This window comes from Plecotus auritus (assembly GCF_963455305.1).
Source record: "Plecotus auritus genome assembly, chromosome: 2".
Taxonomy (NCBI): Eukaryota; Metazoa; Chordata; class Mammalia; order Chiroptera; family Vespertilionidae; genus Plecotus; species Plecotus auritus.
In genome coordinates, this window is record NC_137771.1 from 6,959,927 (window position 1) to 6,986,309 (window position 26,383).

The 26,383-nt window shown below is 47.3% G+C and overlaps 1 protein-coding gene across 2 annotated transcripts in view; it reads left to right on the forward strand.

The window, feature by feature from the left end:
- The window catches only part of CLCN6 (chloride voltage-gated channel 6), a 36,406-nt gene that overhangs the window by 3,395 nt on the left and 6,628 nt on the right, over positions 1–26,383 (forward strand). For both annotated transcript variants that reach the window (XR_013960038.1, XM_080658012.1), the window contains exons 3-18: positions 2,410–2,475; positions 2,996–3,061; positions 6,579–6,645; positions 14,940–15,046; positions 15,528–15,654; positions 16,289–16,356; positions 17,387–17,445; positions 20,138–20,270; positions 20,825–20,938; positions 21,505–21,671; positions 22,212–22,335; positions 23,538–23,664; positions 23,958–24,111; positions 24,240–24,399; positions 24,489–24,595; positions 25,764–25,950. Coding sequence is in view for 1 of the 2 variants with exons in the window: in XM_080658012.1 (XP_080514138.1) it covers positions 2,410–2,475; positions 2,996–3,061; positions 6,579–6,645; positions 14,940–15,046; positions 15,528–15,654; positions 16,289–16,356; positions 17,387–17,445; positions 20,138–20,270; positions 20,825–20,938; positions 21,505–21,671; positions 22,212–22,335; positions 23,538–23,664; positions 23,958–24,111; positions 24,240–24,399; positions 24,489–24,595; positions 25,764–25,950 (1,833 nt within the window). In the remaining variant the exon portion in view is untranslated. The remainder of the gene's footprint in view (positions 1–2,409; positions 2,476–2,995; positions 3,062–6,578; positions 6,646–14,939; positions 15,047–15,527; positions 15,655–16,288; positions 16,357–17,386; positions 17,446–20,137; positions 20,271–20,824; positions 20,939–21,504; positions 21,672–22,211; positions 22,336–23,537; positions 23,665–23,957; positions 24,112–24,239; positions 24,400–24,488; positions 24,596–25,763; positions 25,951–26,383) is intronic.

A 26,383-nucleotide genomic window follows, 5' to 3' on the forward strand; every position in this document is an offset into this window, starting at 1 on the left:
ATAATTTTAAAAAAAAAAACTATGAACAAATTCCTATGCGCACTGCGGGCCTGGGACGAGTTGGCTGCTAAGCAGGACAGGCAGCGGCACCCGGCAGGCCATAGTTTGAGGACGCCTGTTCCAGATGTCAGGCAGTCGATACATTCTTTCCAGAGTTCTTCAAAGGCTGATCTACAGGACTTACATATTTCTCTAGGCACTGATGCACAGCTGCAAAGTTCAAAACTTTTAAGTCCTCAGGTTCAATTCCCGGTAGGGCATGTAGGAGGCAGCCGATTGATGTTCACTCTCACATGCATGTTTCTCCCTTCCCCCTCTCCTCCCCCTCCCTCCCCCCAAATTAATAAACTATTCTTCAAAGAAAATTTTTAAATTGTTATTCCCCCAAATCAAAGAGCAACATATACAGCAAAAATAAAAGGAAGTTAGTTATGGTAGAGCAGTGACAGCCCTGGCTGGTGTTGTTCAGTGGTTAGAGTGTAGGCTGGAGCACAGAAGGGTCTTGGGTTTGACTCCAGTCAAGGGCACAAACCTGGGTTGCAGGTTTGATCCCAGGGCATGGTCAGGCATGTGCAGGAGGCAGCCAATCAACGTGTCTCTCTCACATATCTTTCTCTCTTCACCCCCCTTCTCCTCCTCTCTGCCCCTCCCCCCTCCCTTCCACTATCTGAAAATCAATGGAAGAAATATCCTCAGGTGAGGATTAACCAAAAAGAGAGAGAGAGAGAGAGAGAGAGAGAGAGAAGCGACAATATCTGATTTTAAGAACAGATCATATATAGTTTATTGATGTATATTTACAAAGTGTTAGGCTCTTGGGTGATTTATTTTAAAAAAAGAAAAGATTGATGTTCTGGCATTGCATTTGTTTCTAAATGCCCCTTTAAATACCTTTATTCAGGGTTAGGGCTAGTATATAATTCACATGCTATACAATTTACCTATTTAATGTGTACAATTCAGTGGTATGTTTAGTATATTCAGAGTTGTGCAGCCCTCACCAAATCAATTTTAGAACATTTTTGTCACCTTGGAGAGAAACCCCGTACCCATTAGCAGAGTCACTGCCCATTGTCCTTGTCCCTGACCCTAGGCAACCACTAATCTACTTCCTGTTGCTATAGAATTGCCTTTTCTGGGCATCTGAAAACCTTTTCATTGTTTGTGGAGTCATAACATTATTAGGCAAAACCATCAAGCAAATAATTAATTGGCCAGTCATTTCTATAAATATTTGGTATGAAGAATATTCCTATTTTTCAACATTTTAACTTTTTCCCTGTTTGTTCCTAAAATGTGATATCACTAACTTGCTTAAAATAAATATACACATATATAAATATATACTTAATCACTCATGGATAGGTCTAGTTTCTCAGCAGAATTTTTCACTGTGTTTTTTTTATATATATATACTAGAGGCCCAGCGCACAAAATTCATGTGTGATCAGGGCCATCTTCCCCAGCTGCCCACAGCTGGCCCCACCCCCTGCTGCCATCCACCCCGGTTCCCTGTTCGCCTTCGGGTGATTGGTGCCTGACGGCCAGGGGAAGGGACCGAGACCTGGTCAGTGCACCTCATAGTGACTGGTCTAGCGGTCGTTCTGGTCATTCTGCCATTAGGGTCAATTTGCATATTACCCTTTTATTATATAGGATGGAGGCCTGGTGCACGGGTGGGGGCTGGCTCCTGCCCTGAAGGGAGCCCCAGATTGGGGTCGGGGTCCCCGCTGGGGGCAGGGCCAGCCTGGGCAAGGGGCCTTGGGCGGTTTGCAGGCCATCCACACCCCCATCAGGGTGGGGGTCCCTGCTGGGAGGTGGGACTGGCCTGGGCGAGGGGCTGCGGGCAGTTTGCAGGCCAGCCATGCCCCTGGGTTTGTCAGGAAGGACGTCCAGAAGACGTCCGGTCTATCCGGTGTAATTAGCATATTACCCTTTTATTAGTATAGATATCTTTTTATTGATTTCAGAGAGGAAGGGAGAGGGAGAGAGATGAAACATCAATGATGAAACATCAATGATGAGAGCGAATCATTGATCGGCTGCCTCCTGCATGCCCCCCACTGGGGATCAAGCCCACAACCCGGGCATGTGCCCTTGACCAGAATTGAACCCCGGACCTTTCTATCCACTGAGCCAAACCAGATAGGGCTCTGTGATGTGTTTTTTTGTAATCAGAAAAAAATATTTTCCAGATATAAAAAGTACCATGTTTGCTGTGAAAATTTCAAACGATGCCCAGATGTGAAGAACACCTCCTAAACTATCACCTCAGAGATAGCCATTGTGAACAGTTTTCCCAGATGTTTCTGCTTTATTAATGCTGACTCAAAAAATGTTAATTTTATTTACTCAAAATGGGATCATATGCCACATTATGACTTTTTCACTCTCATGTTCCTCTTGCAGAGTTTGGATTACGATCGCTGTATCAATGACCCTTACCTGGAAGTTTTGGAGACCATGGATAATAAGGTGAGTCCCGTATTGATCTCTTGGGGCTGAGGAGGTCTTACGACAGCTCCTTTACCTTAACCCCTTGTCCTTTTAACCCTCATGAGACAGCAGCGTTTATCCCTGAGACCAGGGGTGGGCAAACTTTTTGACTCGAGGGCCACAATGGGTTCTTAAACTGGACCGGAGGGCCGGAACAAAAGCATGGATGGATTGTTTGTGTGAACTAATATAAATTCAAAGTAAAGGAGCGGAGGGGAGAGCAAGAGAACCGGATAAAACAACCGGATCCGGCCCGCGGGCCGTAGTTTGCCCACGGCTGCCTTAGACCTTCCTCCTGCCAACCCGAGTATCCCCTGGCCCAACTTCTTAGAGTCCATCATTCTTGCATTATAAAGCACCCTCCATATCAGACATCATCTTTGACATTTTTGCTGTGCTTGTGAAATTCACTCTAAAACTGGTTGGCCAAGATGTGTTCCTTCCCTGCTGCGAACATAATCCTGAAACAAACTGAGTCATTTTTTTCCTGTGTGAACAGAAAGGTCGCAGGTATGAGGCGGTGAAGTGGATGATGGTGTTTGCCATTGGAGTCTGCACGGGTTTGGTGAGCAGGCGGGGCACGAGGGGGTGGCGGGCCAGAGGGCTGGAGTGAGTCAGAGGTCAAGCTCCAGCCTGACAAATAAGTTGTTTGTCTTAACAGGGACAGCCTTGTCTTTTTTCCTCTTTCATTTCTTAATAATCTGACACTTTTTTATACTTCTTTTTCTTTCACTTTATGAAACGAAAGTAAGTCATACAACTTCGGTGTTCTTTAACGCACTCAAAGTTTTGGTCAAGTTCTCTTACGATAAGGCCTGGTCCTATCAGGTAGACAACGTGGAGGGAGAGCACTCAGTGGATGTTGAGTCACTCTGTAGGGGAAAAGCAAAGTAATGGGAACAAAACTGTAAAGATTTGTTCTGTTAGCACAGCGTGCCAGTCACCAGGACACCGCCGATCGCAGTGAATGTTTTGTGCTGTCCTGGGCCTCTTCCCTGCACATTGCTCATTTTTTCCAGAAGGTGGAGCTGGCAGTTGTGGGCAGAGGAATACACCTGAATGCACAGGGTTCTGGGGTCAGCACATTCACACATGAATCACGGACAAGAAAAGATTATGAAACATTGCCAAAGATGATAGTAGCAAAAGGTCTGGAACCATAGCTGCTGATTTACCATGGTAAAATCTGGCAAAGAAAAGCTGGGAAAGGTAGCAGCCAGTCCAAATGAGACATGTCCAATCTGATTCTCCATCATTGCAGTGTTAAGTAGGGGTTGTCTTGGTCCATTTGGGCTGCTATCACAAAAATACCATAGACTAGATGGCTTGAAACAGACATTTATTTCTCACAGTTCTGGGGGCTAGAAGTTCAAGATCAAGGGCCAACAGATTAGTGTCTGGTGAGGACCGGCTTTCCAGTTTAGAGATGACCATCTTTTTGCTCTGTCCTCATGTGGCAGAAGGGAGGAAGAGAGCTCTCTGGCTGGGGTCTCTCTTTAATCATGATAAACCTGGTATATAAGATAATACATATTTTAAGTATACTATATTATAGTTCAACTAGAGGCCCAGTGCACAAAATTCATGCACTCTGGGGTGCGGGGGGCTGGTCCCTCAGCCCCTTCCCCATCAGGCCTAAGCTGGCAGTCGGACATCCTTAGTGCTGCCGCGGAGGCAGAAGAGGCTGGCCCGACTTATGGCTGAGCAGTGCTCCCCTGTGGAGTGCACTGACCACCAGGGGGCAGCTCCTGCATTGCGCGTCTTAGTGACCAGTCATTCTGCTATTGGGCTAAAACCAGCTTTCCAACATCCCCTGAGGGGTTCCGGATTGCAAGAGGGCGCAGGCCAGGCCAAGGGACCCCACTGGTACACGAGTGGGGCCAGGGAGGGACATGGGAGGTTGGCCAGCCTGGGTCGGACTGCGGGAGGGCTCCAGGGCATGTCCGTTCATCTCTCTCAGTCCCTATCGGCCGGACCCCAGCAGCAAGCTAACCTACCGGTCTGAGCGTCTGCCCCCAGGTGGTCAATGCACATCATAGCGACTGGTCGACCAGTCGACTGTCTGCCCTCTGGTGGTCAGTGCACATCATAGCGAGCGGTTGATCGCCCTTAGCAAATCATTTGCATTGATCGGATGGCCGGACACTTAGCATATTAGGCTTTTATTATATAGGATAAATGAATATACTACATAGTGTTTATTACTGTAAGTCTAGTAACCCTCTCACCATACAGTTGATACCATACACACACAGTTGATCCCCTTCACCTATTCTGCACTCCCCCAGTCCCTTTTCCCTCTTGGGGTCTCTTTATAAGGGTACTAATCCTTTTCATGAGGGCTCCACCCTCATGGCCTTATCACCTCCCAAAGGCCCCACCTCCAAATGCCATCATAATGGAGGTTAGGCTTTCAACATGAATTTGGGGTGGGGGGCAAACACAAACATTCAGTCCATAATAAGGGATATATATATTCCCAAGCAGCAGCCTGTTTATCATCTTTCTCTAGAATTGACCACAAGTCTCACACTTAAGTCTACATGATATGCCCATAAAATGTAAACATGTTTTTTTGTTTTGTTTTGTTTTTTTAATATATTTTATTGATTTTTTGCAGAGAGGAAGGGAGAGGGATAGAGAGTTAGAAACATCGATGAGAGAGAAACATCGATCAGCTGCCTCCTGCACACCCCCTACTGGGGACGTGCCCGCAACCAAGGTACATGCCCTTGACCGGAATTGAACCTGGGACCTTTCAGTCCGCAGGCTGACGCTCTATCCACTGAGCCAAACTGGTTTCGGCTAAACATGTTTTTAATATAATGTAGCCACAAGGGCGACCACAGTTTTTGTTTTCATAGCACTTGTCCAATTTTTACTGTAGTAAATTAGAGGTCAAGGAACATCGTAGTAAAGACTAATGGCAATTGAAGGCCTCTTTGGTAACATTCTGATCGATACCAGTGTGGGGCAACTTGGGTGGATTTAATGGTTTTGTGGAAATTTCAGAGTATGAATTTTGCTATGTATGGTTCTGATTGCAAATTTCCCTGTAATAGGCATAGTCATTAGCTCTCTAGTTGTTAGTCTTTCTGCCACTTTCATGTCAAACTCCTTTGAACTGCCATTTATCAATACTAATAGCTTTACCTCCCACCCGCATGTTAAAGGAAGGCAGACCTGTCTTTATAACATACTACCTGTTCCCCTTGCTACTTGGCTCTCTTGTCCTTTGATCTGTCACCACTTATTGCTTTAATGTTTAAAAGCCTCGGCATTGGCTTGAGGGAAGTCTGGAGTTAAAGGCATGAATCCTTTGATCCTGAATCTACAAAATCATAAGTCTTTCCAGTTCTCCTTTAAGCTCAGAGCAGGGACTTATGAGAGTGGAAGAGTGGTTTACCAGGGTAACCATTGACTACATAAGACAGTTATAAGTCAAAGTAGTGACTTATGTAAAATAGAAATAACCAACTTGCAAAACCCATATACAGCTAAGTGAATGTTGTCGTACAAAGTAATTTAAGCTAGCCCAGAGCAGATGGGCTCAGTGGGTTGGAGCATCATCCCATACACCTGAAGATGTTGGGTTTGATTCCCAGTCAGGGCACTTACACAGCTTGTGGGTTCAATCCCAGTCAGGGCCCATCTGGGAGGCAGCTGATCGATGTTCTCACATCAGTGTTTCTCTCTCTCTAAAATCAGCTGTTTTTCAAAGTAATCTAAGCTCTGTGCTCATCTAACTAAGCATCACTGACGACACCGTGGTCTTCCTTGGCCTCACATCTTTTTCTGCATAATCTTCTCTCTTTGTTCTACTTTGCTCCTCTCATTATAGCTGCACTCCATTCTTGGTTCTTTAGTGGGCAGTGGGGCAAGGCTGGAGCGGGGCCTTCTGGAGAGCCAGAGGGACTAACGAAAACCCCTTCACCCACTGCTGGTTGATAACGCAGGTGTGCGTGCCCAGCCGGTGTGCGTGCCCAGTAGCGTGAATGCAGGGGGGAGGTCTGTGCTTCTGAGGGCAGTGCCTGTAACACCACCAAGAAGCTGTGTGACTGACGGCTCTTTGCTCTTCCCAGGTGGGTCTCTTTGTGGACTTCTTTGTGCGCCTCTTCACGCAGCTCAAGTTTGGAGTGGTACAGACATGTATCCTTTCCACGGTTGCTGATTTTGCTTTCTTGTCTAGAAATGAGTTTAACAGTAGACATGATCTGTGAAGAGCTATTATTAGCCATTCAGCTTTAAGGCGTTTATCATTGAAGGACACAAAAGGAACACTTTAATAAATCAATAGATACGTTCATGGTTGGTAAGACACAAACCATCAAGATGCCTGCTTTTCCCAGTCAATCAACACTAGTGAATTCAATGTAGTTCCAGTGAAAATGCAATAGAATGGTTCATAGAACTTGAAAATTCTCTTCCTAAGTTTGTTTGGAAGAGTCAAGAGCCAAAAGTAGTTGAGATGGTTTTGAATAAGCAGGGGACTTATATAATTTAAGATATAGTCATTGGAACAGTGACATAGGTACAGACACACGCAGTTAGACAATGGAAAATAGCGAAGAAGCAGAAACTGGCCTGTAGGGGTGCAGAAGTGCAGTGAGTGACGGAGCCCGTGTGATAAATCAGTGAGGATGAAATGGGTCATTTAATAAAAGATGCTGGAACGTGGGTTAACCATGTGGAAAAACATATAATTAGATTCCTACTTTGTACTAGAAATTAATTCTGGATGGATTAAAGAGGTAAATAGGCAAAGGGAAACGTTAGGAGACTGTATGATGTAAAGAGGAGGGAGTCGGCTCTGGCCGGTGGGCTCAGTGCTTAGAATGTTGGCCCTAGCACTGAAGGGTCTCGGGTTCGATTCCCAATCAAGGGCACGTTGCCTGGGTTTCAGGTTCCATCTCTGGCCCTGGTAGGGGCTCAGGCAGGAGGCAACCAATCAGTGTGTCTCTCCCATCGATGTTTCTCTTTTTCCTTCCCTCCCTCCTATCTCTAAAAATCAATGGAAAAAAAATATCCTCAAGTGAAAATTAACAAAAATTTCTTAAAAGGGTAGGGAATTATTTCTTAAAACTCCAGAAGGCACACAGTGCAAGGGAAAAAGATCAGAAAACTTGATCACATCGACGTCGATATTCTATTTATACAAACAAACAAAACCCAAAACAATAATGTAAACAAAGTGAAAAGCCCACAGCCTCAATGAGGTTATCACTGTGCATTTAAGAAATATAATTCGTATCCAGAATAGAGGGAGAACTACAACTCTAAGAAACAAAGCCCAATGGCCCAATAAATAAGCTGGCAAAGGCTCTGAACAGGCCATTCTCAGTAGAGTAAATTGAACAGCCAATAAACCTGTGCAAAAGGGCCCCCTCACCGCTGATTAGGGAACTGGAAATTAATAAACGGGAAGCTGCTCCTTCCCACGACTCACGGATTCCTCTCCCGGCTGTGGGCCTTAGACATGTGCGAGATGTGCACTGCAGCTGTGATTGCGCAAGGTTGGAACCACCCCGAATGGAAAATGATGGTCTGTTCATCCGATAGAGAAGTTAAAATGGACAAACCAGAACTGGTTATCCACAGGCTAATTCTCAAAACAGGCATCAACCGAGAGAAAGGAAGTCGGAGTATATGCCTAAAACACAGACCATATTTTAATTTTGGACCAGAACAGTATGGCTACATCTAAAAAACACACAAGTGCTAACCTAAGAATAAAAGACCAAAGTGAAAGGCAACAAGCGTTTATTCCATATTCAGAGAATAGCTATTTGGGAAGCCCCGATTCAGGCAGAAGCCCCAATAGTGTTGCTGTTGGGAGGTGAAGGCAAGGGGTATTTATGAGAAAGGGAAGGGCGGCAATTACATTGATAAGAGGAAGAAGTTTCTGTGGGTGCTGGTAAGCTAAGGAAGGGATGTCTTTAACGTAAGTGATGCTAATGCTTTAGTGTGTGCTTTCTTGTTACCTTTGTAAACCGTTGTTTGAAAACCTCTGCCTTAGGCCCAGTCCAAAGGTTAATTTGCCCAGTTGTAACATTCCTGAGGTTTGAATAGTAAGACGTGCCAAGGCAGTTCCTCTGGGATGGCAGCTCCGACTCTACTTTAATGCGATTCCATTTACATTTTCACAGAGGAAAGGATGCGCAATAATTTCAGGTTAGTTAGTGTTTTCTCCCAGAGGAGAGGGGCAGAAACATAAAGGTGTTTTTCTTAATGTTTTAATTTTTTTAAATCATATATGAGCATTTATTCCAATACTGCTGGCAGTACGGAAAAGCAGCAGGTCATCCACAAACATCTGCTCTGCAGCCCCCATAAGCCAGCTGCTTATATAGGGCAGGACAGCTGCTTACACATGGGGAAGCAGGGATTACAGCATGGGGAAGTAGGAGGCTGGGGTGGGACTCCATTGTTTCCATGGTAACAGGCAGTTCTTTTTATTTTATTTTTTTATTTTATTGATTTTTTACAGAGAGGAAGGGAGAGGGATAGAGAGTTAGAAACATCTATCAGCTGCCTCCTGCACACCCCCTACTGGAGATGTGCCCGCAACCAAGGTACATGCCCTTGACCGGAATCGAACCTGGGACCCTTCAGTCCGCAGGCTAATGCTCTATCCACTGAGCCAAACCGGTTAGGGCAGTGGTCGGCAAACTGCAGCTTAGGGAAAAACACTTAAAAAACATTTTAATAACATACTAATGTCTTTAACCTGAAGTCAAAACTTCTGGGTAAGGGTAATGCCTTACGCAGTGTTCGGCAAACTCATTAGTCAACAGAGCAGCAAACCGCGGCTCGCGAGCCGCATGTGGCTTGCGAGTCGCAGTTTGCCCACCACTGGGTTAGGGCAACAGGCAGTTCTTGAATGAGAATGGACCACATTCAAAGGTTGACTCCCAGTCCAAGGTTAACTCCCAGGTCCAAGGTTGACCCCTAGGTCCTGGGGGCACACAACTCCCAGCCAGGTCAGAATGTCCTTTCTCTAACCAACACAAGGCAGTCATGGTTAACAGAGCCTGACTAATATTTCCCATAACCATAGCTAGTCCCCAATATTCTGTCTTGGCCCCTAATATTCCCCACTGCTATTTCTAGCATCTCGTTATCTATGAGACTAGTTTTATTTGTTTTTATTTTTATTTATTTATTTTTTTATTATGAGACTAGTTTTAGATGAAAAGTCTCATCCTGCTGGAACTGCATCTGCTCTGCCTTGAAAGTAGTTCCTAGGGATGGAATACACGAAATAAAAGAAGGGTCTTGGATATGTTTTCTATAAACTGAGAATTGTCAGAAAGATTAAAACAGCACATTCCTTTCAGTTCCTCACAACCATGATTATGCTGCAACAGCAAATAATCGCTGCCCGATTCTCTAGAACTGCCTCCCTGGCCTGGCTCAGCTCTTGATTTATCCCATGGATAGCCCTGGAGGTGGATTCAGGGCTTTTATCATGCTACAAGCCAGCCGGGTCACTTCTGCGCTAGGGAGCCTACCATTACCGGCATAACAAAAATGGTCAAAGCAATACAGTCAGCCGGGCTCCACAGGTGGAGAGCGTCATTCCAGTCCGGTGCCTCTGAATTCTTCCAGAGAAAAGGGACGCAGGGTCTCTTCTGTAACTGCTGCATGCTGAGGAGGGACCAAGTTTTTTCCTTCAGAGCCAAGAGATCCTAGGTCTCTGTCCGAGGGGCGATGAGGCCTGGGCACGGAAGGAGGTGGCAGGGTGTCTAGAGGTGGTATTTGCTGAGTGTGAGTAGGGCTTGTAAGCTGGTGGAGACAAACTGTGTTATAAAATTTAATATTGCCCTAACCAGTTTGGCTCAGTGGATAGAGCGTCGGCCTGCGGGCTAAAGGGTCCCAGGTTCGATTCTGGTCAAGGGCATGTACCTTGGTTGTGGGCATATCCCCAGTGGTGGGTGTGTAGGAGGCAGCTGATCAATGTTTCTCTCTCATCGATGTTTCTAACTATCCCTCTCCCTTCCTCTCTGTAAAAAATCAATAAAATATATTTAAAAATAAAAAAATATTTTTTAAAAAATTTAATATTATTGGGCAAAAGTTAGAACAACAAGAATTACGGCAATAGTCTGGTAAAAGAAAAAAACATTTCCGTTCTAATAATTTCCTATTGAAACACAATTTTTCTCTCTAAAATCACCCTCATTTTTATTAAAGAGCTAACTTAAAACCAATTTATTTACTGTATTAAGTCTAGTTACAATTTGACTTGATAGTTTGCATGAACATGATAAGAATAACCGTTGATCACATAGGCTATTTTAAAAAGATATGCTTTGCTGGAATTTCATAATCAAGTCTTAAGTAGCCTCGCAGGGCAAAGATGCTGAGCCACCTAGCTGCCATCAGGTTTGCCTGCAATACCTGTAGGTATGGGTGACTTCCTCAAGTTGAGGTCCCCAATGATGTCTTGAGGTTCCTTCTTTGCCATCTCTCAGGAAAGCATCCTTCGTTCCTTACCTGGAAAGACTGCCATGAACCATGTGACCAGGCAAGGTACCAGGCTTTCTCCAAGGTGCTCTTATTGGCTTGATTCCTAAAGCTTTCTGGTGACATCCAGAGTCCAGGCATGTCTCTGTCAGGCATGACACTCCAGTCTTGGTTAACATAGCCACAATTGGAAACAGGTCTTATTGAATTCATGCAAAGAACATATTGCCACTTATTAAGAATTGCCAAATTCTGGAGGGACAGGCAGGGAGAAAAATATGTAATTTACCAAATTGCTTTAAAAATGCTTCCTTATTATCTGAAAAACAAAAAGTTCAAGAATCAGCAATACTTTCAACAAAAGTTACAAAAACTGTATAATTACTTTCCATTCATTCAGCCCCATAATCAAATTTTTGTTTCTCCTGATTTTTTCTGCCAGTACTTCTATAAATCCAGATACTTTAGAGTAATGCAAATGACATGGAATCTTGTCCTTTCTGTAAAACACAATATTCCAGAATAACAATTAGAGCTATAAATGAAAGCATAATATAGTTATGATTATTTGACAAAACTTCCCATGTACCTTAAGCAGAAAATTTTCCTTCATGAGAGAAAACAAATTCTTGAGGCGTTTCAGGGCCTATTGGAATGACCTAAAGCCAATTCTAGATCAAGAAATGTTTCTTAAAATTCAAATCTTGGAAAGATTGTCAAACTTATTTTACCAAAAGATCATATGTCAAATTGACAAAAGGGTATTAGACACATGCATAGACTAGCAAACTTTAGTTCCCATGATTAAGAAGATGGCGCTTTCTTTTTTTATGAAAAAAGTGCCTAATTAATATAACATACAACTATTTCAATAACTTGTAGAACTTTTGCTTCCTGGGCAAAAACAGGAAAGACCTTTTCCCTTTTAATAGACTAGAAAAGGTCTAACCAAAATGAGGTTTATTCTCTAACTTCATTTGTCCTTGGGTGTAGTCAGCAAATGGCACTAATTGGATTTCTGGGGTCTGTCTCCTGGGTAGGTTGATATAAGCTATTTACTCTCTGGTTAGGGAGGTAAAGTGCAAATCATTTCCTCTTAACTGTCCTTGTTTAGGAAGATAGGATTTACTAGAAGGCTCCAAATTGCTGTTTGACCATCTCAATTTCCCTATTCTACTACTGGCTTATGGGCCTGTGTCATTTATATAATTTCCTTTCAACATTTCTTTTTACAAATATTTTACAACTTTCTTCACAAACCTTACAACTTTGAAAAATAACCAACTTTAGAACCCACTTTCTTTTCCTTCAAAATGCATCTCCGTGCCGCATGCCTACTATTACACCAAAACCATCATTTCTTTCCAATTAGTTAGAACTCTTAACCTTAGAAACCTTAATTTTTAGGTGACATGTAAGTAATTAACATTCCTCAGATTAGCAATACATTCACATTTTTAAGAGATATTTCAAATAAAATACAAGAGTTATGCATTAACAGATTCAAATTCACCCTCTAGGTTCTCCATACAAGGCATACTCAGATTAATAGTTCAGTATCCTGATATTTCAAAATACCTAGATATTTAATAATTTTTACTATTTAATCCAGCAAACTCCAAAGTTTTTAGTTACCAAAGACTTTGGAAAACTATGTTTAGGTATATATAATTATCACTTTTTTTTTTAATTTTTTTTTAAATATATATTTTATTGATTTTTTACAGAGAGGAAGAGATAGGGATAGAGAGTCAGAAACATCGATGAGAGAGAAACACCGATCAGCCACCTCCTGCACACCTCCCACTGGGGATGTGCCCGCAACCAAGGCACATGCCCTTGACTGGAATCGAACCCGGGACCCTTCAGTCTGCAGACTGACGCTCTATCCACTGAGCCAAACCGGTCAGGGCAATAATTATCACTTTTAAAAAAAGCTTTATGCCAAAACCGGTTTGGCTCAGTGGAAGAGCGTCAGCCTGCGGACTGAAGGGTCCCAGGTTCGATTCCGGTCAAGGGCATGTAGCTTGGTTGCGGGCACATCCCCAGTGGGGGGTGTGCAAGAGGCAGCTGATCGATGTTTCTCTCCTCTCTCATCGATGTTTCTGACTATCTATCACTCTTCCTTCCTCTCTGTAAAAAATCAATAAAGTATATTTAAAAAAAAAAAAAAAAGCTTTATTATAAACCCTTCACTTTAGTTATATTATTTTGTCTTAACAACTTTGAGATTTTAAAGCCAATTATTATTACCCAAGGCATTTTCTTGACCAATTTTTAACAGGGGTAACTCACTAGCCTTCAGTGGCTTTAATGTGAAAGTACTATTTTATTTTTTCTCACAAAAATGGGAGTGGCCCTCCACTGCTATTTCTGTAGTCTGCTGGAGGGCACTTCTGCAGATCTGAAACTCCTAGGAAAAGAACTTGGGATGGGGGGAGTTCAGAAGGTTTTATTTCCCATATCTTTATTTCTGAGTAGACTGTAACAACATGAAATCTTGCATATAAGAAGATAGTTTAAAAAAAAAACAACACAAACACAGAAGCAAACAAAAACCCCTGCAGTGAATACTGAGTACTCTGAAAAGGGTGGGCTGGGACATTAGCCTTAGAATCTTCCTCACACTGACCCAGCACAGCAAATGGGTTCTGAGTGGCACAAAGCCCAAACAGCAGAGACAGAGGATTCCTTCTGTTCGTAAAACAGTGAAGAGCAAACTAAGTCCCCCAAAGGTAAGAGAGCAAGCAAAGGGCATCAGTAACCCAGTTACATCACAGACAAGAACTTTCACTACCTAAGAGTTCCCAGTGGCTGATGCCCTGAGAGGGAGAGCAGGAAGGGTCCCCAAGGTTAAGAATTCTTGGCGGCTGCTGGGAAGTTCCTGCAATCCCTGTCACGGGTTAGCCTGCCACAGGTAGCTGGAGTCCCTAGCAAAATAGGATATGCCCCATCTTTAAACAAATTAAACCAAACAAAGACACAAAACAACAATCAGCAGAGACACACTATGTACAATATTTACAGGTGCGCCCAACCCACAGACAAGAGCTTCACACCATGCTCCTTGTCTGTCCAGCCACAGAAACCTCAGAATGCCCTGCATTTGAAACTGACCAAGGCAGAGCAATGTCTTGTCCCAGAGTAGATCAGACTAAGGGCTCGGAGACCAGGCAAGGACCGCTGGAGGTCCCTTGCCATCAGGAGCTGATCAGGCTCATCCAGAGGAGAGGCAGTAAAATGCCTCCCGTGCCACACACAGTGCATGCATCCTTACAAGGAAGCCCAGACGAGAGGCAGCCACTGCTTCTTGTACAAACACGCTTGATTCCTCCTACAAAAACTCTTGGTTCAGCTTAGGTCTCCGGTAAGACGACGGGGATTGCTGAGGCTGCGCCTGGAACTCAGAGAACATCCCTGGCAGCACAGCAAGTAAGAGTCCAGGCCGCAGCCCCAGGAACCCGCAGTCCAGGCAGCAAGCGTACTCGCTCCAGAGGAGTCTCTCGCTACGTCCCTTCCTGGTCGCCAGAATATGTAACCGGACAATCAGTGGGTCCGTGCTGCCTGTCACTACTGGAGCCAATTAAGCAGAGACAGGGTTGAATCATATATGAGCATTTATTCCAATACTGCCAGCAGTACGGGAGAGCAGCGGGTCATCCACAAACATCTCTCTTACCGTTTTGATTTTTAAAAGTATCTGGAGCAAATATGCTATCACCCTGAGCTTTATTAAAGGTCGGGCTGGGAAGGTATGGGTGATGGTTCCTTTTCGCAATGTTTGAAGCATTTCATAACGAGAAATGGTGCTTAGTGTAGGCGACATCTCAGCAGTTCTCTTGTTCATACACGGAGGCGTGGAGAACACGAAGAGGTGCAGTAAGCATTTCAGAAGAGGAGGAGCTGCCCAGTCAGGTGTTTGCAGGAAAGGCCTTGGCTTGGCAGGGGAGCGCGGCTCCTTAACTCACTCTCTGTAGCGGTGGAGGAATGCAGCCACAAAGGGTGCCTCGCCTTGTCCCTCCTTGAACTCCTGGGTTTCAACTTGACCTTTGTCTTCTTAGGGAGTCTTCTTGTCCTGATTGAGGTAAGAGGCCTTTTGTTGTCAACACTTTGGGTCCTACACTCCTTATCTCCATCGCCATGACTGGGAGGTCAGAGAACTGAATTAGACTTGGAATATAGGTCCTTGCAGAAAGTGGCCTCTCGTTCACTTAGAAATGTTTCTGAAAGTCAAGTTTTAGCCTGTGGTGAGATTAAAGAGCAAACATCTAGATGAGGAGGGTGGCTCTCCACCTTGGGGAGCACATTAGGATAGGATCCCCTGAAGAACCTTAAAAATGATTGGCACCCGGGCCCCAGCTCACGTGAGTGAGATCAGGATCTCCGGAAGGGGGGTGCCTGCATGGATTGTTGAAGGGCTCCGCAGGTGATGCTGAATCACTTTTTAGAAATGCATGTCCTCCCATCCCCCCTCAGACCTGCTGAGTCAGAAACCCAGGCCATCTGGTTGTCCCTCTGTGGTGAGGTCAATGGATTTGAGTGTGGGGGTGTGCCTCCTCTTCCAGCCAGTGGCAGCAGGTTCTGGAATACCCGAGATCAAATGCTATCTGAATGGGGTGAAGGTGCCCGGAATCGTCCGTCTCCGGACCCTGGTCTGCAAAGTCTTCGGGGTGCTGTTCAGTGTGGCTGGAGGTAAGGGGGGGTCTTTCTGACTGTTCCCTTCTTTTCTTCAAAGGGTGAAGAGGACAAGAAGCATTTTGTGTGTAAATGAAGGAGATTTGATTTGGAGGGCCTGCCCTTAACAGATCTCTGTACTTTCTGTCCAGGGCTTAGTTTTTTAAATGCAGACCTGCTAGTTACCATTCAGAGCTCTCTGAGTAACTCACCAGTAGGTTTTGCAGTAGACCCACCATCCAGTTGGTTTATGGAGTTGGCTTTTAGCAAAGTCAGTGAGCTTTTTGTGTAAACAGCTAGATAGTCAATGTTTTAGGCTTTGTGGGCAAAAGAGGCAAAATTGAAAACATTATTTAGGTGCTTAAACTTACATAACCATTTAAAACACATCCAGGTGAGAATGGAAAAATTATTCTTAGCTCGCCAGCTGTACAAGAACAGCGAGCCGTTTGGCCCACAAGCTGTAGTTTGCTGATGCCCAATTGGAAGTTAAAGAGTATTTCCTCTTATTCGATGGGAACTTGACTCTACCTGTTAGACAGTCACAGGAGCATCTCTGTTTTATCGAGAGGAAGGTTTACACAGCAGAGGTCTCCCGAGCTGAAGTGGTTCTGTGCTGACTGATGGTCTCCCCTTCTCCACCTGCTCCCAGGGCTCTTTGTGGGGAAGGAAGGCCCCATGATCCACAGTGGAGCCGTGGTGGGCGCTGGCCTCCCTCAGGTAAGGTTGATGGGTTGGGAAGGTGAGTCCCTTACAGTGGTCTCCCAGGCAGGGGCTTCTGTGAGTCAGTCTGGAAGAAAATCCATCGGCAGCACCCTAACACGGCTTTGGAGTCTGACGTTAGTTTGGGTTGATGTAAAAACTATGTGGCCTGTGTCCTGGGAGAGGGGGTAACTGGTACCCCAGAGTTTTAACTAGGTCCTAGGAACAGAAATGGGACACAGAGAAAGTCTGTTCAAATGAAAGTCGCCTAGTGCTCCCACAGCCATTGCCCGGCGCCTCCACGTAAGGTGGCTCAGTGGGTCAGCTCAGCGCTGCCCTATCCCAAGATGCTAGAAGCACGTCTGAGGTGGTTCCAGGCACAAGGCTGTGCTGAGTGCCCCTGAGGTAGCGCAGGACTAATAACACACGGCGTGAGGAGCTAGCTCAGGACTCCGAAGCTCCCAGCCTTACGGGCTATTCCGGATTCGGGCTGCAGGTTGGAGACACCGCGGTTCCTTGTGATCTGTCACTTGTGGGCATGTTCCTCTCTCGTCCTGAGAGGAGGGAATGATGCTAGTGAGTGGTCAAAGCCAAGGAGAGCAGGCTTGACCAGAGCCCGTCTTCTGCTCTCTCTCTGCTGCTGCCTCACCCTCCCAGCCAGCCCCCAGCCTCCCAGACAGGGGCAGCGTGAGCATTTGGTGGACAGGTTGAAGGTGGCGCTTGGGCCCTTCCTACTGCCACCCCTGAGCAGGGCTCACTTGACCTTCTGCAGCAGCTTTCATTTCCTCCCGCCCTTCGCCCAGCTGTTTCCTTCCCCGTTTTCTTTCTGACTTGTTGATTATGTACAAAATGCAGTTTCTGAAGAGCATAGAAATATAGGGGCAGGAAAGGAAGTTCCTCCCTAAGACAATTCTTTTTCCCAGGCTGCTCTTCTGGACTCTCCCTGCTTGCAGCACATCTGCCAGCTGTGCTCAAGGCGGGGACTCCCTCAGGGTTCCTGCAGGTGGCCTTGAGGGCCCCCCTCTGACTTTGTTTTCTCCTGTTTTAGTTTCAGAGCATCTCCTTCCGGAAGATCCAGATTAACTTCCCCTATTTCCGAAGTGACAGGTATGGAAAGGTTAGGAATTGGATTTTCTTTTCTTTAAGTTAAATTTATTGGGGTGACATTGGTTAATAAGATTATATAGGTTTCAAGTGTAGATTTCTATGCTACATGATCTGTATATTGCATTTTACCATCACCCAAAGTGAAATCATCTTCCGTCACCATACATTTGGCTTTCTTTTCCTTTACTACCTCCCACCCGCTTCCGTCTGATAACCACAATATTGTTGTCTGTGTCTGAGTTTCAGTTTTCTATTCTACAGATGAGTGAAATCATATGGTTCCTAGCTTTTTCTGATTGACTTATTTTGCTTGGCTTAATCTGAAAGTCCATCCATGTCACAAATGGCAGTATTTCATTTCTTTTGGCTGAGAGTATTCTATTATGTATATACTAGAGGCCCGGTGCATGAAGGTTCGTGCACTCGGGGGTGGGTGGGTCCCTCAGCCCAGCCTGCGCCCTCTCACAGTCTGGGACCCCTCGGGGGATGTCCACCTGCCAGCTTAGGCCCGCAGCCCGGGAGCCCTCGGGGGATGTCCAACTGATGGCTTAGGCCTCCAGCCCAGGAGCCCTCAGGGGATGTCCAACTAACGGCTTAGGCCCACTCCCCTTGGGCCGCAGTCGGACATCCTTAGTGCTGCCGAGAAGGCAGAAGAGGCTCCCGCCACCGCTGCTGCGCTTGTAGCCGCCAGCCCAGCTTGTGGCTGAGCAGAGTGCCCCCTCTGGGAGCGCACTGACCACTAGGGTGCAGCTCCTGCATTGAACATCTGCCCCTGGTGGTCAGTGCGCATCCTAGTGACCGGTCATTCCACTGTTAGGGAAATTTGCATATTACCCTTTTTTTATATAGAACTAGAGGCCCGTTGCACAGAGATTTGTGCTATAGGCCTTCCTTCCCCTGGCTGCCAGCACCGGTTTTCCTCTGGTACCCAGGACCCAGGCCTTGGCTCTGGCCACTGCCTTCAGTCTTTGCTCCGGGCGGAGCGCTGTTCCTGTAGCTCCCTCCCCTCACCACCCTCCCCCTCATAGCAGGCGTCCCGCCCTGCCCGGCTGCTTCATGCCTGCATGCGTGCTGCCCAGAGGCCCAGAGCGGCTGGGGGGCGGGACCGCCGCCATCTTTTTAGGGATAATTTGGATACTCCTGATTGGCTGGTGGGTGTCGCGAAGTGATGGTCAATTTGCATGTTCCTTTTTTATTAGTGTAGATACCACATCTTCTTTATCCAATTGTCTATTGAAGGACACTTCGGTTGTTTCCATGTCTTTAGCCACTGTGAATAATGCTGCAGTGAATACAAATCTTTGCCAATAAATGTTTTCAAATGTTTCGATTAAAATACCAAGAAGAAGGATTGCTGGGTCATATAGTAACTCTTCTCTTAATGTTTTGAGGAACCTCCATACTGTTTCCATAGAGGCTATACAAGTTTACATTCCCACCAGCAGTGATGAGGGTTCCTTTTTCTCCACCTCTCCAACACTTATTATTACTTGTCTTGTTGATAATAGGAATTGGAGTTTCTTTTTTTAAAGGTGTCTTTTAAAATTAATTTTTAGAGAGAGGGGAAGGGAGAGGGAGAGACAAACATCATTGGCTGCTTCCTGCCCACAACCTGGGCATGTGCCCTGATCCGGAATCAAACAGGCAACCTTTTGATGCATGGACAACACCCAACCATTGAGCCACACTGGCCAGGGCAGAATTGGATTCTCTTGAAAAAAATAAATGTCCATTTACTGCCTCTGAGACCCCCATACTCACTCTAGCTGGCTTATTGCCTCCCCTGCTGGGCAGGCTGCATGCAAAACCCGCAGAAAGAAGGTGGGCTGAGCCACTGTCCTGAAAATAAGCAACAAGGGCCCGGCTGGTCTCCTGGCTTCCACTTTGTCGTGACCTGAGGCCTAGAAGCATCTCCGGCAGTGGAGATGGAAAACACGGCCGAGACAGTCTACAGGTGTACTCTCTAGAGCATCTTTCATATTCCAGAGCAGTGTCCTGGGTCGCCGCCTTTCTGGGTTGGAACTTGTTTGCCCTGTGGGATTTGTGTGTGTGAAACTGCCCCGCGTGTGCAAGGCCCTTGGAATCGGGCCCCGGGCCAGAGCTGTGGTCTACCTTCCCACCTTGGTATTCCTGCGTGTCATTGTTACCTGCTCCTCTGCATGTCACCAGCACTTCGGCGTTTTCTTGACGCTGTGACCTTTGGAAGGAAGATCTGGGGAGACTGTAGCTCAGCAGGGTCTGAGCTGGGGCTGAAATTCCACCTTCGGAGGAGCCGGGTGTGAGGAGGCCTCTCCCCTGGAGGAACTCGGGCTGCGAGTGGGTCTGGCTCTCAGGTGAATCTGTTTGGTGCCCAGTTGGTCTGCCTCAAACCCTAACTTCATGGCTCCTGAGATAAAAGGTTGGCGGATAAGGCCCTGGCCGGTGTGGCTCAGTTTGTTGGGCGTCATTCGTGCACCAAGAAGTTGCTAGTTTGATTCCCCGTCAGTGCACATGCTCAGGTTGCAGGCTCAATGCCCACTTGGGGTGTGCAGGAGGTAGCTGATCGAGTTTCACTCTCACATCAATCTTTCTCTCCCTCTCTCTCTCTCTCAAAATCAATTTTTTAAAAAAACAGCAAATACGGCAGGGAAAACCGCCTTTTGTGGCCTGAGGGCCCTTCGTCCAATAAAGCGTCTGTCTCTTCTCTCCTCAGAGACAAGCGGGACTTTGTATCAGCAGGGGCAGCTGCTGGCGTCGCTGCAGCCTTCGGGGCTCCCATTGGGGGCACCCTGTTCAGTCTGGAGGAGGGCTCGTCCTTCTGGAACCAAGGACTCACGTGGAAAGTGGTGAGGAGGACTTTCAAGGAAAACCTTCTCCTAAACATCACCACCCCCATTTAAACTGTAGTTCTGACGCGCCCAGTCCTTGGCTTTAGACACCCATAACTGCCAACGAGGGGCTTTCCTGTGCTCTCCATATGCACACGCTCCCATTCCCCACATCAAACTGCCAGTATCGTCTCTTGTTGATGAGCCACCTGGCGTGAAAACGTGGAACTGGTCATCAGGCAGGCGGCGGCAGAGCCCAGACTTGAACCCCGACTCCTACCTTAGAGCAGTGCGTTCTTCTCTCATGTTCACTCTTTCTTTTGGGCACAGGATTCAGGGTGTACCTGGCTCTAAGTAAATAGTTCTCACAACAGGCTGTTGAAATGAACGCTTCTTGTGGCCTGTGGTACAGCTGTCCACATGGGGTGCCTTCCTTGCAGCGGTTACTGGACCCCTGTACCGGGCCTGGAGTTGGCAGGTTTCTATGTAGAGCAGCAGGTTTTATGAGGAGGGGCAGAGAGGAAGTAGGACTTGTTACTATCGAATGTTCTTGTTTTTGTCACCTGCCCTAGCTCTTCTGCTCCATGTCTGCCACCTTCACCCTCAACTTCTTTCGTTCTGGGATTCAGTTTGGGAGTTGGGGCTCCTTCCAGCTCCCTGGATTGCTGAACTTCGGCGAGTTTAAGGTATGCTTTGTCCTTTCCCCCCCAGAATTATTATTATTATTTCTTCTTCTTCTTCTTCTTCTTCTTCTTCTTCTTCTTCTTAAATAAGATACAATTAAAAAAATTTTAATATATATTTTTATTGATTTCAGAGAGGAAGGGAGAGGGAGAGAGAGATCAGTGATAAGAGGAAATCATTGATTGGCTGCCTCCTGTATGCCCCCAATAGGGGATTGAGCCTGCAACCCGGGCATGTGCCCTTGACTGGAATTGAACCTGAGACCCTTCAGTCCACAGGCTGACGCTCTATCCACTGAGCCAAACCAGCTAGGGCCGCCCAGAATTTCTTGCTTGCTCGGTGACAGTTGCTCTAAGTAATGTACCAGATAGAAGCAATCAGCAGGGCAGGGGCAGCTTCTGGCGGGCTCTCTGCCCCTGTAGCCTCCTGTGGGTGCCCCTGCCCGGTGGGGGCAGGCCCTAGAAGAGAGAAGACAGCCACCCCTCCTGTGTCTGTCTTCTCCACTTCCGTCCCTTCCTGTTCTCATGGGCACCGTGGTTTTCTCTCCCTTTCTTGCCCCTTCTCTCAGTGCTCTGACTCTGATAAAAAATGTCACCTCTGGACAGCTGTGGATTTGGGTTTCTTCATCGTGATGGGGGTCCTTGGGGGCCTCCTGGGAGCCACATTCAACTGTCTGAACAAGAGGCTTGCAAAGTACCGTATGCGAAACGTGCACCCGAAGCCCAAGCTCGTCAGGTACCTGCGCAGCCGCCTCCCCCAGCCTGTGGGGCTCCCCGAGCTCCGTGTGGATGGGCCGTCTCCCCGAGGGAGGCGATTGTGTGAACACCTTGCTCCCCACACCAGCTCTGATTTCACATCTGAGACAGAAGGTAGAAGGGGTTGTGTCCACGTATTCGTCTGGCCTTAAGGCTGAGTCTCAGCTTCATTCATATGAGAGCTGCTGGTTGCCTCCACGCACCCCCCGACTTCTACTAGGACGTGTGACAAAGTCAGAAAGGTCAGTGCGATTCTCACCCCTGGGACCTAAAACGAAAGGCATTTTGTTCCTCGGAGAGAGATGTGGTGGACGCAGCAGCCATGACCCTGGCCGCCCACTTTTCCCATAGGAATTGCTGAACGCAGCAAGTCGCTGACAGATGCTGCACATGCGGACTGGCGGCGGCTCCTACACATGCTCTTTGGGGAGAGAGGGGTCAGGGGTAGGCGGGGTTGTGTATTTGAGTTCCCAAGACCGGGGTGTCTTATTACCTGGAACAGCTGTCCTTTGCTTCCTAGGGTCTTAGAGAGCCTCCTGGTGTCTCTGGTAACCACCGTGGTGGTGTTTGTGGCCTCGATGGTGTTAGGAGAATGCCGACCGATATCTTCAAGTCAAATCGGGAATGACTCGCTCCTGCTCCAGGTAACCCCAGTCCCTCTGAGCATGGAACCTGTGCTCTGCTTTTAGTGGAAACTCTGATTTCCAGCAGGTGCTCTGGAGCTCCTCAGTGCATTGACTGCGGGACTTTCCAGAGAGCCTTCAGGACTGGTGTTCCTCCTGACGTAGTTTGGGAACCACTGCATGTGTGTCTTCTCAGCTCGCTCATGGGATACTGTTCTAAACACTGTTCTCCTTTGCCAGCGCTTCCTGCCATGTTCCACCACTAGGGGGCACTGTCCTATTTCCTATGGCAGCCTTCATCTAACTGTGTTGGCCAGCCAGGTTCACCTGGTAGGCTTATACACCACCCAGTCCACCACCCAGTCCACCTAGTATTGTTATAGTGTTCACATAAGGGCATCTCTACAGTGTTAGCCACAGAATGGAGTCCAGGAAAAGTCCACATCCTTACTGAGCTTTGTAACAACACTTACTTGTATGCCCAGCGATAGGTGTGAAGTACACGCCCTATGCTATCAGACACCATCAAATAGAAAACAAGAACTTTCATAATCCAAATTCCCTTAGCCTCTAATGAGCAAGGCAGTACCGGAATTGCATCTTCCTACACAAAATGATGGAGAGAATGAGAGGTGTGAAATGTGGAGAAGTAATCTCTTCCCAGTCGGGGTTTTGTTCAGCCAGGTGGAGCCTGGGGGAGGCAGCCAGGAGCACGGTGTCTGTAGCAGTCCTCATGTGGAAGTGGGTTTGCTTCTGCAGCAAATTCGGGACGGAGGCTTTTTCCATTTGGAACCAAAGTTGGGGCATTATGTCAGGCTGTACCCTGGAGCTCCTCTGAAAAGCTGTCAGCTCCCAACCACTAGTCTGTCACCTGCCTCATCTTCCACTCGTCCATGCGGTTCCCAGCCAGGCTTCCAGGAGTATCACACACAAAATTAGCCTTGGGAGAAGAGACAGGGCGAAGTCCCTGGTGAATCATAATTGTAGTTATAGTTTCATTATGAATAGATGAGCAAGGGCCCACATCTTGATTCATTCATTCTCAAAATGCAAGGAATACAGTATCAGTTGGCCGCTCTTGGGTATAGATCTGTTTTTGCTACCTGTTTAATTTACAGGAAAAGCATGGATGCCAGCCTTTTTTGACCTAGGTGGGGACCTCCCACTTGAAGATTCAAGTGCCCTGGTCAGGTGCTGACCTTGTAATTATTTCTGTTTCTTAGGTCACATCAGAAGATGTGAATTCAAGTATCAAGACCTTTTTCTGTCCCAATGAGACCTACAATGACATGGCCACCCTCTTCTTCAATCCCCAGGAGTCTGCCATCCTTCAGCTCTTCCACCAGGATGGTGAGCTCCAAGGCGCCTACCCATTCCTGTGTGGTTGGGTTTTTTCTACAGAGAACAAATAATAATTATTCTTGTGCTCCTCTGTTGGCCCTCAGCTACAGCCAGGCTTACCTTTAATTCTGAGCAAAAAACAGGACTTTCCCTTTATAATTCCAACCCAGACAAGATTAGCCTTTCTGCCGCCACTGTTGGAGGTGACCTGGTTGGTGTGCAGAAGGACGTGTGGGAACCAAGGTGGCCTGGTGGGCATCTGGCATCTGCCAGTGGGACTCAGGTCCGTCCTTGCCTTGCAGGTACCTTCAGCCCCATCACTTTGGCTTTGTTCTTCATCCTCTATTTCTTGCTTGCGTGTTGGACTTACGGCATTTCTGTTCCAAGCGGCCTCTTTGTGCCTTCTCTGCTGTGTGGAGCTGCTTTTGGACGTTTAGTTGCCAATGTCCTCAAAAGGTACAGTGTGTATACACGTGTGCATGAGCGTGCACGTGTGTACATACATGTGCAAGTGCTCGAACCGTAGCCCTGCCCCTCCACCCAGCATGATTCCAAGCCACATTCTTGTTTTCTCTCTTCACCAGCTACATTGGATTGGGCCACGTCTATTCGGGGACCTTCGCCCTGATTGGTGCCGCAGCTTTCCTGGGCGGGGTCGTCCGTATGACCATCAGTCTCACGGTCATCCTGATCGAATCCACCAATGAGATCACTTACGGCCTTCCCATTATGATCACTCTGATGGTGAGCACTCCCCTTCTAGGCCACTTTCGGGTTCAGGGCCAAGTTCACCGCACAGCAGCCTCTTTTCAGGTCTTTACTTTGTGTTTCAGGTGGCCAAGTGGACAGGTGACTTTTTCAATAAGGGCATTTATGACATCCACGTGGGCCTGCGAGGAGTGCCGCTTCTGGAGTGGGAGACAGAGGTGGAAATGGACAGGTGAGGCCAGGAGGTCTCTTCACATCCTAGGGCCCAAGGAATGTTTATATCAGGGTAGGAAATGATTACTTAGATTCTTGGGTTAGAGTGAAGTGAAACGGGGTCGTTAAAAGAGCAGGTATGTTTGGGAACATTGAGCAGTTCCGTGTGGCTGGGAGCTGGGGCAGGGCATGGAGGGCCAGGCCGATGCATGGCTTTGTTTGGGTTCTGTATCCTGGTTTAGTAGGAAGTGAGGGCTGTGCATAAAGTCTGTGTTAGGCTTGAATGTCTAAACGAGGGGCATGCTAACCCTGGCTGGTTTTTCTCGGTGGTTAGAGCGCTGAGGACCAAAGGGTTGTGGGTTCAATTCCTCATTGTGCCTTGGTTGCGGGTTTGCTCCCCACCCCAGTTGGACGCGTGCAGGAGGCAACCAGTCGATGTGTCTCCCTCACATCCATGTTTCCCTCTATCTCCCTTCCTCCTCCTCCTCCTTCCCTTTCACTCTAAAAATCAACAGAAAAAAATATCCTCAGGTGAGGATTAAACGAAGGGTCTCCTAGCCCTGTTTGAGAACTAGCCTGCCTTACGTGTGCCTAAAGAAGTCTCGTATAATAATCACCAAATTAACCACCAGCCCACAAATGGTTTGGGCCTCCTACATCTGAGTACCACACAAGTCCCTTGTGGTCTGATGTCGGGTCATCAAGCCTCTGTAAAGGGCCCGATAGTCAATGTTGTCAGTTCTGCAAGCATGTGGGCTCTGCCAGGCACCAGCTCTGCCCTCGCGATGCAGAGGCAGGCGTAGACGGTATCTAGACAAGACAGGCAGGGACTTGACCTGTGGCTGCAGCTGCCATCCTGGTCTAAGGGGCACCAAACTGTTTTTAAAAATTCTAATAGTGTAATTACCAACTCAGTGTGATACGGGGAATGTGCCATGGAGTGCTGAGGAGGGGCGGCCGATCAGTCCCCTGGGCAAGCAGAGGGGTTTGTGGTAAGGGGACTTTTCATGCTGAGCCGAGGGATGAGTCCAGGCCCACCCTTTGGCAAAGCAGGGAAGGGCGTTTCAGGCCTGGGGAAGGGCGTGTGCAGACGAGGTGGTTCAGGAGGGGCGCCAGGAGAGCCCTCGCACTTGCTCCCGGGTGCCGTGGGCTCCAGCGTGAGGCTGATGGCTTCCCTCCCTCCCCAGACTGAGAGCCAGTGACATCATGGAGCCCAACCTGACCTATGTCTACCCGCACACCCGCATCCAGTCGCTGGTCAGCATCCTGCGCACCACTGTCCACCATGCCTTCCCCGTGGTCACCGAGAACCGGGGCAACGAGAAGGAGTTCATGAAGGGCAACCAGCTCATCAGTAACAACATCAAATTCAAGGTGAGAAAACAGCCGAGAGGAGAGGTGGGTGACAGGTGGTTCCGTGGTGCTCACACTGACTGGTGCTCGTCACGCCCCACAGGTGGGGTGGCTCTTAGGAGAAATCAGCACCCCATTATGTGCGACACTCCGTTAGGCCATCAGGGCGTGTCCATTCTCCCAGTAAGCACGGGGACAGGTTTGTTTTGTTCTGTTTTTACGTGTATTTTTATTGGTTTCAGAGAAGGGAGAGAGGGATAGAAACATCAATGATGAGGGAGAATCATTGATCAGCTGTCACACTGGGGATGGGAGCCTGCAACCCAGGAATCGAACTGTGACCTCCTGGTTCATAGGTCAATGCTCAACCGCTGAGGCACACCAGCTGGGTGGGACAGATGTGTTTTTAATCAGCAGTCTTCAGGATTCCTGCACGTTGGATCAGCGAGGGTTC